This window comes from Pararge aegeria, chromosome 17 (genome assembly GCF_905163445.1).
Source record: "Pararge aegeria chromosome 17, ilParAegt1.1, whole genome shotgun sequence".
Classification (NCBI taxonomy): domain Eukaryota; kingdom Metazoa; phylum Arthropoda; class Insecta; order Lepidoptera; family Nymphalidae; genus Pararge; species Pararge aegeria.
This window is the reverse complement of record NC_053196.1, coordinates 11919754-11934745: the sequence shown is the minus strand read 5'-3', so window position 1 is coordinate 11934745 and position 14992 is coordinate 11919754. Positions and strand designations below refer to the sequence as shown.

At 38.1% G+C, this 14992-nt stretch overlaps 1 protein-coding gene across 1 annotated transcript; it reads left to right on the top strand.

The window, feature by feature from the left end:
- Positions 1-4860: 4860 nt before the first annotated feature.
- On the top strand, positions 4861-5890 carry LOC120630908 (enhancer of split mbeta protein-like). Its single transcript, XM_039900249.1, has one exon. The coding sequence runs from the start codon at positions 4897-4899 to the stop codon at positions 5503-5505; it is 609 nt and encodes a 202-aa protein (XP_039756183.1). The 5' UTR covers positions 4861-4896; the 3' UTR covers positions 5506-5890.
- Positions 5891-14992: the final 9102 nt, after the last annotated feature.

The following is a 14992-nucleotide window of genomic DNA, read 5'->3' as shown; positions in this document are numbered from 1 at the left end:
CGTCCGTATGAATAAAAAAAATAAAAAAATACCATCAACAACTTCCTCCTTTCTAATACAAGTACAAATTCAAATTCAAAATTCACGTATTTCAAGTAGGCCTACTTAATAAGCACTTTTGAAACGTCAAGTATATTTGTAGTGACTCTACCACCGGTTCGGAAAGCAGATTCTACCGAGAAGAGCCGGCAAGAAACTCAGTTGTTGCTCTTTTCCAACATCAACATTTACAATCATTTTTCTATCTTACGGGAGATGAGAGCGAAGCTGGCTGCTTCCAATCTACCTTGTCATTGAGAAATTCATCAAATATATAGTAACCTCGCTGTATTAGATGTGTTTTTACACATTATTTAATGTATGCAACGGTCCAGAATTACCTTAGGAATCATGTTGTATAAGCGTACATACGGCAAGGGTCTGGAATGCCCTTCCAGCTTCCGTCTTCCATCAAGAGACCATTCAGGTCATGTATTTTCTATGTACTGCCACTAAGCTTATTTCAACCCCCAATCTGCATTGCTGTGTCCTGTTCTGAAAGGCGTAGTTGCCGGAGTAATTATAGGCAAATGAGGCTTAACAGCTACACTTCAGGTTAAAAAAACAGGTCGTATTCCTCGCATGCCATGCTATGTATTGCTCTGGTTATAGGTGATGGTTTCCCACATACCGGCGTGCCATTTGCTTGGCCCGTCAATTAGTGAGTGAAGAAAAGCGTGGGTGTAAAATACCGATTATATCTTTGACGCAAAAGTAGGTATTACATTTTTATATCTATCATAGAGTTATTAGATTAAGCGCCTATAAACCAACGCGTGATTTTTAATACATATCAAGTGTTGGGAATTTCGATGTGTATGTCCACGATGGGCACTGATAACGATGATTTGTTATCACTATCATTATCATTACCGAAGTAAATGATCACTGAGCTGTTTATTGTTCATTCTAGCTACGTACCCGGAAGTAGCTGCCTACTTAGAAATACATAAACAATCATTACCAGCCCACTACAGAGCACGGGTCTACTCCCAAAATGAGAAGGGGTTATGGCCGAAGTTCACTACGCTGACCCAGTGTGGATTGGTGGACTCCACACACCTTTGCGAATATTACCTATGTAGAACTCTCGAGCATTCAGGTTTCCTCAAAATGTATTCCTTCACCGTTGAAGCAAGTTTAACTTTAATTACTTAAAACTGTTAGGCACCAAAGGTATAATGCATGGACTAAAATCTTTAAATTTGTTAACCTCTCTGTCGCAGGGATTGAGCGCAGTGGTTTATTAGTGGAGGCCTCGGGTTCGATCCTCTGCGGAGTAAATTTGAGAATTTATAATTTCTGTATTTTCTCTGGTCTGGTCTGGGAGGCTTCGGCCGTTACTAGTTAGCACCCTATCAACAAAGACACGCAGCCAAGCGATTAGGCGTTCCCGTGCGATGCCGCGTAGAATCCCTTTAGGGGTATAAGTCGGTGTAATATAACTGTCATACCCACCAACATTTTAGGCATCATCTTGTGGAAATCTTTTCTTACTCGATTTGTAGGTACTTACGTATCACACTAAAAGGGTTTGATATGAAGACTGTCTTCCACTTTATGAAGATTGTCTTATTTGATAGGTATGCAATAAAAATAAAATATAAATAAATATATGCTACGACAATACACACATCGAAATCTAGCCCCAAAGTAAGCATAGCTTGGGTTACGGGTACTAAGATGACCGATGAATATTTTTATAAATAATATTACATACATAAATACTTATAATATACAGATAAACACCCAGACACTGAAAATCATTCATGTACATCACACCAACATTTTAAAGTTGTGTGAATCGAACCCACAGCCTTAGACTCAGAAAGCAGGGTCCCTGCCCACTGCGCGAGCTAGCCGTCAAAATTAAATTTTTTTTTGTCAGACGTCAATCTCTCTTGCTGTCTGAATAGGTAGTTTAGGTAATTTTAAACAATGGGTTTTCAAGTGTTATCACCCACTATATGTACACGCCACGGTGCGTGCTACCCAGTAAAGGCGATAACGATGTTGATAAAACAACTCTGACCACGGCTCTGACCATCTGGTACAGTGGTCAAATTTCCTGTCCAACACGTGCCTATAACGCAAGTCGACGCGTTACGTTCATAAATTACCTACATTCAATTTTTTCTAATTTGTCTTATTAATACATGTATATAAAATTAAGAAAATCTGCAGTGGGTATGAGTTATATAAAACTTAAGGGTAGGCATTGTAAGAGTTATAAAAAGCCCACCCTTAAGTATTTATAACTCGTACTGGAGATTTTCTTCATTTTATATCATCTGCATACCCTGTGCATACCCTCTATGCACGCCTATTATAAAAACATTATTTTCATAAAGAATGTATAGTGTAAAGTATGTTTTCAAAAACATAAATAAAACAAGTGCAATGAAATATATATGAACACCACATTCATTGTTTTACTACACTTAGTTATAATAAAGCTGTGCTTGCGAAAGGCAAAAAGTCACGAAGCTACTTACGAGTATATTACCACGAACGCCATTTTTTAACATCAAAATCGTAAAGACGAGTCGCTAATCTACATTAATCCTATCTTTACTGAAATAAGCACGCGTAGAGCGGCAAAACCGATAATGATTTCGATAAACATTTTATTATGTAGGTAGACATTATAAGGTGAAAGTGTCCGTTAATTTGGGTAACTTGGGACGTAGGATGCGACGCTGACCATTTCTCACCATTCGTCCCACACAACCTCCCACTCATTACACATTACACCAATATGTCCATCTTACTGTGAACAAGTAAAATTCCTTACCCTGGACGTACCTTCCTACAGCGAAAATGTAGAGTTTATACATATTTGAAACTCATAAAAGATAACTAGAATCGTAAGGAGAAGTTAGACAGTTTTCTCTTATTATTAGCATTAATTCTAAGATGACCTATAATCTTAGAATTATTGCTTAAAAGAAACACCGTAATAGAAACTATCACCCAAGAAACAATAGAAAAAAACAAATCAAAAAAGATCGTTCACTCAAAATAAATGACAAATAGAGATAATAAAAAACCCCCCGCTTGCTAAATTGATGCACGCACAACGTAATGACGCCAGTGATGCAAAATAAAGTCCAAAGTACCAATGGATGTAGTAGGTATCTAAAGTGTGAATCATCGATGAATGAAATAACATGCGAGCAAATTGTGGACTTTAATTGCTTTAATATCATAAAGAATATGGGGCTACGACCTTTGTCAAAATATTCGGCAGATTAAAAAAATAGCTGTTTAGCAGATTAATAAATTCAAAATGCATAATCCACACAGATTAAAAAGCAAGTCATAAACAACACGAATAATGCCACTGCAAAACAAAGTTCGAAGTAGAGATAATGTGTGACTCATCAATATAACAATCTAAATAATGATACCCGTAAACCCAACCATTTAAGTGATCAGCAGAAACACACTCTCCAGGCATTTCCACATATAACTATGTATATAGCCCAAATATTCTAAAGCCCTAACCTCCAAACTTTCTTTTTAGTCACTAAGAAAATCGAAATTTTTTGTTATCGAAAAGAATAATCTATTTTTAATAAAAACAAGTCTGCTCACAGATTGTTTGCAATTTTTTAAAGACACGAACTTCTTTATACGTGCAAAATTGCATTTATCTCTATAGAAAAGAAGAGCTAAATAGGTGTTGTAAATAAATAAGTCTGTAACTAATTTCGATAACACGTCATCGTTAAGTAAAGCATTATTTCAGTGCCGCCTCAATCTCAATTATTTAACCATGTAAACTCTACGCATGTAGAACATAAAGCCGATCTGAATAATAATATAAGCAACATTGGAGCAAATTATTAACAAGTGAATCAGCAAGGCCGCCATCAGATTATGAGGTCAGGAAAGTAATCCCGAGAAACACTACCGCGGCACACCGTAAACATTCGCAATCGACATTAATAACAAAACAAAACCTCCTTGCAAAACGCATTTTTAATACCGCCGTCGGCTCTCCGGATCCATTAGTGGATGTTACTGGACCGTAATGCGGCATCACTTTAATTCTATCTGTCAATAATTATTACTACCCATAATCCATGATTGATGAACGCCAACAGTAGCTGTTTATAATTGACGCCGCCATTGTATGGCGCCCGGCGCTTGATTGATCGCTCCGCAACACCAATACGGTATTGCGAATTACGACACATTCATATAAATCGCATAATTAAATGCAGGTATAATTAGATACGTAACTTAGGAAATGTAAGCCCTGGGTTAGCGGATCGATCGAGAATACGCGAACCGTGTCTAATCGTGATAAACGACCGCGTTTAATGTTATGGAATTAATTTTTAATTTGTTGCCGATATGTACCGCCAGTGTAGCATGCATTAATCACGAGCATTCGAAAAATTAAATAACTATAATAACAGGAAATGTCACTATGAACACTATACAACCAATAAATGTGAGCAGCGAGACCGTACTCCACGCGCTTGAAATTGATCGTTGAATCAATCCAAAGCCCTAATGTCCTGTGAGACATCGCAGTAACATCGGACCAGGAAGCCAGTACCACAGCATAGTCCATCCATGGCTGCAATTACCGTGCGCCGTAGTTGCGGCGTCGCGGCGTGCGCCCGCGCCGGCGATTGTTTACAGCGCGCACGCGCGGCGCGGCGCGTGTCCCCCCGCGCCCCGGCGGCAGCTGCTCCGCACAGGTGGCGCGTGTGGGAACTCGACGGCTCTGCGCGTTCCCACGATCGCGCGCCCTCCGCTCCCTATATAAGCCCCCGCTCAACAGTCGAACCGCATTCCGCGTTCAACGCTCAGCGCTAACGCACTCACTCATTTACACACACAATGTCTACCATGTCTTACGATATCGCGTATCCGCTCACGGACGACGGCCCGCAGCCAGTCTCGCGTACTTATCAATATCGCAAAGTGATGAAGCCGATGCTTGAGCGCAAAAGGCGCGCTCGCATCAACCGCTGCCTGGACGAGCTAAAGGAGCTGATGGTCAGCGCACTTCAGTCCGAAGGAGAGAACGTCGCAAAATTGGAGAAAGCTGATATTTTGGAATTGACCGTTCGCCATCTTCACAAACTTCGCCGCCAGCGTCGGCTGTCGCTGAACCCTACAGTTGACGCCGACCGCTTCAGAGCTGGATTTACTCATGCCGCCAACGAAGTTTCCCGCTGCTTGGCTTCCATTCCCGGAGTGGATGTGAGGCTGGGCACTCAGCTGATGACCCACCTCGGACACCGCTTGAACGACATTCAGCGTGCAGCAGCCGGCAGTGACACCCCTCCTGCCAGCCCGCCAAGCCCAGCGCTCTCCACCGTGTCTTCCTCGTCTGGTTATGTGACTCCCTCGCCACCGGCCTCGCCGGTCCCAGTGCACACCGCCGTTCCCCTGGACTGCACCACCAACAGCTACACTAAGACCTCAGTGTGGAGGCCGTGGTAAATCGCGGTGCTTGGAGCGGGCGGACCCGGCTCCACGGTCACATCTGTTCCAGCACCGCTCGGAGTCGCTCGCCCCCCAAAGTGTCCGCCCTCGTCCTTAAGTTTAGTGTACCTACGTGTTATCAAAAAAACTTTAGATCTCACAACTAATTAGTGTAGGTTTAAAAAACTAGCTCGTAAGTTAAACCGAAAGCTTTAAACAAAATAGGTCATAAGTATATTTGTGATATTAAAGGATAATTATTGTATGTAGAGAGATGTATTGAGCCTTGCCAACTTTAGAGTGGGTTCATATTGTTATTATATTATCGTTAAAAAGATTTCACGTCACTGTGAACGATTACGCAAAAGAATAATTTAATAAAAAAATTTTATTATGAAACTTATTTCTGCATTTTATTACCCACAACCCTGATATATCATACCCTATACGTTTTGTTTATTTCTTAAAATGATTAACTTGAATATTTTTTTAATGAAATTGATTAATATATTGTTCCAAATTACTTTTTTTTTAATTTTATGTTTTTGATTTGAAGAGGTAACTGTTTTTTAAAGACATAAGAATTAATAGAGAAAACCAAACTAATAAACATAAAATAGAGATTAGAATTAAATTGAACTTGCAATTAGCATGTGTATAATAAATTCATTCAGTTACCGCACGACTAAAGCGGATGCTACCGCAAGACGTTGCAGACAATACGATAGATGCTAAACAAAACAAAATAGAAGTAGTGATAAATATTAAAGAGGTTAAGGGCGCGGACCTCTGACACCGCACTACGCGTGCTCAGTAACTTTCCTGTTTGCCGTCTACAAACAAACAACGCAAGACGTGATCCTCGATTACATACCGAATACAGTAAGCCACGTACGCATAATGTAAATAGATACTATTATTCATTCCGTTAATAGCCTAGTCACCAGTGGGTAAGATTTTTTTCTTTTGGCAGACCGAGTTATAGGTATAACCGGCCCACGACCTCTAACTTTGCGTTTTAAGCAATTAAATATAACTTGCTTTAACAGTGAAGAAATTCATCAAATCATTCTTGAGAGTTAGCTATAATGTTCTCAAAGGCGGTACTTGGCTAGTGTGGTGAAGTACAGCCTGAACGCTTCTCAATCTGAGATGAGAACTACTCTATATAAAATACAGGAAGGTAAGGAATACAAGAATAACTGAATTCTTGTTATGATAATGACACTTGTTGGTATGCAATTACTTTGTAATAACTAGTAATCTAATATGAATACAAATCAAGTTATAAATATCTGGAAAGATAAAAAATATGTTAAAGATATGTACTAAAAATAGAACTATTACAAGGACGGATGTTGCACAATAAATTTGCTTAGACTTAAAAGCTCTTGTTATGAAATGCCACTAAAATGAAATTAGGTGTCTATCAACGGTATCAACTGACCGACTAAATATATCTAAAATTAATTGTTCTAACTTTTATCTTTCATGATATTTGCAGTTTTAGAAATATAAATAGAAATAGTATTTCTTAGTATATTTTTTAAATTCCACGAATTTGAGATTAATTTGCTGATAAGCTGGCCTAATGAAAATTTAAAGTTGATTGATTAGATACAAATTAGTTTTCTCACGAAACCCAGAATGCTGATAATAATGGCATTATTAGATTGATGGTTATTTAAGTTTTAAAATGTCGACAGTTTCGCATACAATCAGTCTAATGCGGCGATTAAATCAATTAACCATTTCTGGTTTTTCGCTATTTAAATTACTTTTACATTACTCAATTAATTGATATATATAACTTTTCGTTGCAGCAAAATGTCAAAAAAAACCATTAATTATTTTTATTACGCAAGTATTTTTATATAATTCAAGTATTTTCAAAGCTACGTGCGAGGCAGGCAATGTTTTTTAGAAGTTAATAAAAAACTATTATTATTGTTTTAGAATTCAGTATTAATTATAAAATGGATCTTATATCAAAGTTTATAATTAATATTAAACAGTATATCAGAAAGTTTTTACCTTAGCCAAATATTTAGATTAGGTATTCAAAGAGGCTATGCCATTTTGGGTTCTAAAACTCGTTGTGATGATATCAAAGTCGTTTTAGATTAAAAGTTTTATTACTACTTCTTTATAAATATTTTAAAACTGATTTAATTTAGATAAGCTCATTTCCCAAATTGAGCTGACCGGAAATCAACGCCTGGACATCTTGCTTGTCACTTAAGTCGTCAGATATTGATCGATTTTTTTCTTCACACAATCAGTCGAAGATAACAGCTTAAATCCTCAAACAAAATGGAACGTACTGATCAAACGTAACTAAAATCGACTGAACACACTATTACATAAGAATAATGATTGACCTATTGAAAAGTTTCGTAAATAGTACACGAGATATTGATACACTACTTCCAAGATTAAAATACATTACATTTTTTTTTTTAATTATTTATTGAAAATACTACAATAGAAAAACTAAATATATCAAATTAAAAATACAGATTTAATAAATGTCTGCAAGATAATTGTCAAAGTAATGATATATTTAAGCACATACACAAAAATAAATCATGTATTTATCTCAAATGAAATATTCGTCGTGAACAAAAACTATTCTTTTAAAATATGTAAATTAATATTATCTACAAATATATATCGCAGAATATCTTCATCTGAAAATAAACAATATATATAATATCAGACTTTCTAATTTCTCACTCACAATTTTCTTATTGACCCTCGAATTTTACAATCAGTCATTTATTTTTCTCCTAATCATGGATTCAGTCATGCGAAGAAAAATTGCCTTAAAACGATACACATCACGCCATCTACAATACATCTTTGAAAACTCGAAAGCTTTTAAAGTAGTGTTCGTAAAACGCCATCTAGTGTAAAGCTTCGCTACTAGATAGTAAAGTTCCTATTCTGTCAAGCTCGTGTCAACTTTGTGAAGCTCGGGATACAAATAGTGAACCACAAAACAGTTCGAGGGAAATGTACCGAGGCGTTTTAGCGTTAACTTTTTGGGTTTTGAAATTATTTAGAACAGAAACTATCCAAAATAATTATTAACGTTTTGGCCTAAGATTCCATTAGATCATTATTATAATAATTTGTAACTTCCCTTAGGTGAAATATCATAATCATTTGCTGTAACTATCCAATGTTATCTATTTTATCGCAAACAAGAATAAAAAAAAATTAAAGCATATAAGATAAGCTTTAAATATAACTACATTGATTGCTGCATCAATATTTAAAAATAAAAAAAGACCGTCAAATGTTACAGGCTTAGCACCGTAGCGTAGCTAATTTTAGTTTTTAGAAATTATTACTTTGTATTTTATTTTAGCTACACATTGGTGAAATGTTATCGTGATAATAACGAATAAAGAAACACAAAATAAACATAAAATCGAGGTAATGTTCCCAATATATTTTATTAATTATACAGCTTTGAAATGTTGAAACAACGCCATCTATTAAAAGTTTTCCTACTTGGCAATTCCCAAAATTAACAATGTCGATTTTCCATCTGCTCTTTAGAGATTTTCCCAATTTTCTGTTTTCTTAAACCAGAGAACAAAAAAATAAATCGATCAAGTATTTTAAAAAGTTGTTGTTTCGCCGCGGTTGCACCCGCTTTTTTTTAACTACGGGTGTACAATGGCCACGCGAATACCTTATTCATTTGTTTAACGGGAGGAGATTAATTCTCCTAAACTATGCGTAAAAATAACATGCTGTAAAGCGCAAGGGTTACCTATATTATTAACAAAATTAAAAAAATGACTTATTTTTGCAAGGATTTATATTTTATACCGAACAATGACGATCGAGAATCACCTTTTAAAATATTTGCGACATAAAATACGTTGTTGAACTTATTTATAATAAATGTAGATTGATTAAAGAAAAATATTTTTGGATAACATGTTTGCGTATGGCAAACTATTTCAGAGTGTCCGGATATTATCGCAAAATAATCCTTCCTTCTTAATATTATTGGTAGTACAGTAGTAATCATGTCAAATGCGATAAAATAACTAAGTAGATATAAATAGATACAATGGTACATCTCCGTTTTTACTAAGTTATCTAGTTAATTAGATCTAATTTTTTGAGGAATATGCCAAGTGAATCAGAAAACTTAGATGATAATTAATAAAAAACAATTTTATGATATGTTAAATTTAACTTATCATAACATTGTTTTCTTCTTCTTTGACGGTACATTAGTAACTAGCCACTACCGAAGCCTCCCGCCTGACTAGACAGAAATGGTTGCCAGGGATCGCACCCGGGACTTTCCCATTATAAGACAACAACGCTAACCATTGCGCCAGGTTGGAGTTCGACGGACAAAATTCTAACAACAATTAATATTCTTATCTCGTACTTTATAGGCATTAAAGTAATGATGCAATAAGAAAGAGTCCTGCATAAGCGATGTTGTTGGCGCTATCAGTAACGGCTGAAGCGCCTGGACCGCTGATAAGATGATCCTGACCTCTAAAGATTAAATACTTGTTTCTGGTTTACTACACGTTGCCAGTTTTATGTTTACTGTATTTAATTTAATTACACGTTTTTCAACCGTTTTTTTTCAGTTACACGTGACACACGAGATTTATCTCTACCAGTTATTCGTATTTCTTCTATGGGGATTGACGACATAATCTGTAGACATAATTCCTGGCCCTACTGTTACCCATATCGAGTATTGATATCATGTATTAAATATTTCATGTACTATATCAATTATTATTTAAATTTGTTATACGTTACTACAATTTTAATAAAGTATTTTAGGGCAGATTTTTAAATAGTCACATTTACCATTATTTAGCGATTGAAAATTAGCTCCTACTATCTCAAATAGTTATGTTCCTACAACAAATAATAATAAATATTAAATATAATAAATAATGATATATTAGCCTTCAGATTAAGGTATTTACTAAATTTATTACTGTAGTGATTTTTCCTATTTTCAGTGTTATGCGCCCTTTTTGGGTATCCACGGTATTTGAATCCGCGTTTACTTGATTTTTTCCTATTTAACCACTGCACCATAGTAATATTACCGCCGCGACGTTATTAAACTATAAATGGAACAGCAAATAATCAACGTCTTATTATAACGAACATAATAAAACACGCTTCAACGGAAAGTTTGCAAAGATAAAACATAATGTGACATGCTGTTATATTAGTCAGTTTGTCAATAAACTACGTGAAGATACGTGCTCAAATAGTTTGCTTCTGTGGGACAAAGTAAAGAATTGATTCACGTTTAAATCTGCAAAGTGACTTTTTGTCGTGTAGGTATTGATTTTTAGCTTCGGTATGGACTTACCCAGAAAGTTTGTAGCGGACTTGTACCCTGGGTGCGTTTGGTAACCTCGTAGCTCTAGTTTATGACAACGAATGTAACTACAAAGTTATCATTATTTTACCACTAAAATGAATAAAGCATAAAGAATGCATACTTATATTAAAACCGATAATGGTAGCAATAAAATGTATGAAACTCTTTTTATAAAAGACTTTAATAGGCCTCTGCTCTCGTAGGAAAGGCGGTTTCCGAGCATCGAACCACCACGCTGCACCAATGCGTGTTGGTGGGTTTTATCGGCTATTGCCACATGTTAGTAACAATAACCGTATCGACGCGGACAGCCTGAAGATTTGCCATTACCCAGTATTCGAACCCAGGACCTCGCAGTCCAAAGTTAGACATAGCAACCACTAAACCAACGAGCTACTACACTAACAACAGTTTTATATAAATGAATACTTATCATTGATTTATAGTTTAGCACTATCACACGTAGGTACTCAGAGCACACACCCGCAATCGCTCTTGGACATCAGGAAGGCGCGTGGATGATAAAGAAACACCCGCGATGGGTGTGACTCTAAATAACGTAATCATTCTCAGGACATTAAAGTCCCACTAAAGTCCCACTGCTGGGCACACACCTCTCATAGGAGGGAGAGGGTTTTAGAGGATTGACACACCATGCTGCTCTTATGCGAGTTAGTTGGTTTTTAAATTCTTACTTGTTTGTTTATATAAGAATAACCGACGGCTTAACTTGATCTTCTGTATCTTCTTCTTCTGTATTTTCTTGACGGAAAAATCTTATCCGTACATGATTTTGGTCAAACCTAGGATTCGAACCCAGGGTCTGGTGATCGCAGTAGATGGTATTAGTAGCACAGAGGACGCTGCTGTCAGTTATTTCTCTCTAGTCACTTCACCAGACAACCGCGGGAAGAATTGAGGTGGAACAGCTGTTTTCTGCTCTGCATTTACGACACGGTACGTGTATGTATCTAATGTATCTCTCTCTATGGTCGTTCCTTTATTACAGAAGCTCGTGGTCCTGGTGAAATGAATGAATATACTTTTATTGCACACCACAAAAAGTAAATTAAAAAGGAAAAGTATAACAAAACAACGTATAAAATACCCGTACCGTACCGTCCCTTACGTTTGTACCTACTGTATAAACATCATCAATTCAATTAACGTCTACTGCTGGACATAGGTATTTTGAAGGGAGTTCCAAAATTCACGATCCAGGGCCGCTTGTTTCCAACGGCTCCCAGCGACTGGCTTGACGTCGTCGGTCCACATCATTGGGGGCCGACCTACGATGCGTTGACAGCTGCGATGTCTCCATTCCAGCACCTTAAGACCTCAACATCTATCGGTCCTAATGTATTGTGTTAACATTTACTGAATGAAGACAGAATCATCATTTGATAAAATGCCAATAAATAAACATCTAAAGAAGTATGGATTAATCGAACGTTTTATAGATGAATTCTAATCAGTGATTTACAGTTTAATGGCACTGTCACACCTCACGTACTCAGCGTACACACCTGCAATCGCTCTTGGGCACCAGGAGAGCGCGTGGATGATAAAGAAACACCCGCGATGGGCGTGACTCTAAATTACATGATTGCGATATCGACCATCTTATCAGCTGTTTACATTATTGACTTCGGAAGTGATCGACAACAAGTCAAAAGTAACGACCGTATTTTCATACTACATTGTCTCGGAAATAGCTGAGGCCTTTTTTTTATTCCACTCCAAATTAGCCCTGACGCAGTGATAGCCCAGTCGGGATGACTTCGACTTCACTTTCGGGGGGCCGCGTTCAAATCCCAGCTCTCTCCTCCTCCAACTGTTCTAAGTTATGTGCGTTTTAAGCAATTGAACAGTGAACAGGCACTGGACAGATCCCCATAATGTTCTCAAAGGTGTTTGGAGTCTAATCCCTACTGGGCCAGCGTGGTAGACAACGGTCTGAACCCTACCTCATTGTGGGAGGAGACACGTGGCCTGTTTTAGGCCGGTAATAGGTTGATTTGATAAAGATAGCCCTTGAAGATGGTAACGTGCTAACCTTTTTGGCAGTACGGCAGCTCTATTAAACTCGTACCCCTAATCGGTTTCGGCACTTCTTTGTTGTTAGTGTGGTAACTAGCCACAGCCGAAGCCTCCCACCAGACAAAGATTAATAAACAAACCACCAGACAAAGATAAAAAGGGTCGAGGCTGACACGATCAAGAAATTCTATAGAACGTTGCGTATGCCTCTGTTATCGATACACAGTACCCACTTAATAATATCTCTTGGAATTGACTCTTGCGCATCGTCTGACAGTCACTAAGTTCTGGTGACGTGACAAATCGAGTGTCAATATATATATGTATGGGGAGCCACGCTATCCCACGATCCTGGCGATCAGAATACTACTGACACTAGCGACAATGCTCCCTATCAGAACACACAATCAACAACAGCGTCTTCGCCGGCAAAGACGAGGTCCCCGACTTCTAACGTCATCCGGACGTGGGCTCGCACCACGTTTTCGGAAGCGTGCGGACTAATAACCGTCCGTAACCCTTTCACTCCAATCGTCGCCTGAGCCGAGGTTCGGCCTCACATGAGGCGCCCTCAGGCCGACTATCCCTTCGCTTCTTGGAGCTCTAGGGTTCAAACTCATCCTGGCAGAGCCCCATTCCGAGGCTCGCCAACAAGCCCGCGTTACGCTGTTAAAATCATTAGGGTTAATCAGCTACACACACCCGTGGCACGGTAAATCTTATATAGTCTCTCTCTCGGTTAGTTCCATACATTTGTTTTAATAGCTAGCCGCTTTGCTGGTCCCGTAGCACGTCCTATAGCCAGAGCGTAGCATGAGGACACCTTCTAAATATAGTATTACTTAATAACTCTCTCGTTTGGTTTTGGATACTTCTTCTTCGTGCCTCGATAACCAAGTCAGTCGCGGTTATCACTAAGATGTGATTATCATCATATCAACCCACTGCATGGCACTGGTCTCCTCCCACAACGAGAAAGGTTTAGGCCGTAGTCCACTACACTGTCCCAGTACGTATTGGTGCCTGGAGGACATCACACGCCTTTGAGAACATCATGGAGAACTCTCAGGCATGCAGGTTTTTTCACGATTTTTTCCTTCACCGTTGAAGCAATTTATATTTAAATTACTTAAAACGCGCATAATTTAGAAAAGTAAGCGTGCTGGGATTTGACCTTGGCCCCCCGAAATTGAAGCCGAAGTCTTAACCACTCTGCTATCACCGCTTAGATGTGATACAAGTTATCGGAAAGCCAACCTGAGCTAAAGCAGCGTGCTCAAGTTTAACCTCTATTATTTCCAAACCGCGTAGGTAACTATAAGTTCTGACCTACCTACGTATTATGTACTCTACTTTGTACACTATCAGTGGAGTCTACGCGATAATTTTATTGTCATTGTAAGTGTAATCTAATGTTAGCGATTGACACGTGACAGCTACGCCATATTACATGTTGTGACGTCACTACGTGTTCCATTGATAGGGATAGAATAGCTTAATTAAATAGTAGTTATTTGGTTAATATAATTCGTTATAATTCTAGTATACATATTTTTATATTCCAAATGGTTAGTTATACATAGTTTGTGAAATAACTTACCTTAAAAAAATATTATACAACAAATAATATATAATAATCATTTTCATCATCATTAAAGCTCTACAGCCCTGGGTGGGCCGTGGCTTGGTCAAGCATATTTCTCCATTTGAGGCGGTCAGAAGCTGCTTCTTTCCAGCTCCGAACTCCCTGAACCCTCATATCCCTCTCAACTCCATCACTCCACCGACCCCAAGGTCGTCCTCGGCTTCTACGCCCCTCCAAAGTGCCCTCCTCGAGGTTGATCCTCTTTGGCGCTCTCGTGCCTTCCATGCGTTGCACATGCCCTGCCCATTGCATTCTTAACAGTTTGATAGTTTTGACGACATTCGGTTCTTTAAATAGTTCGTATAGCTCGTGATTATACCGAACGCGCCAAAAACCATTATCCTGCATAGCACCAAACGCTCGTCGCAAGACCTTTCGTTCGAAAATGAGCAGACTGTTTTCGTCTTTCTTGCTTAAGACCCCTAATA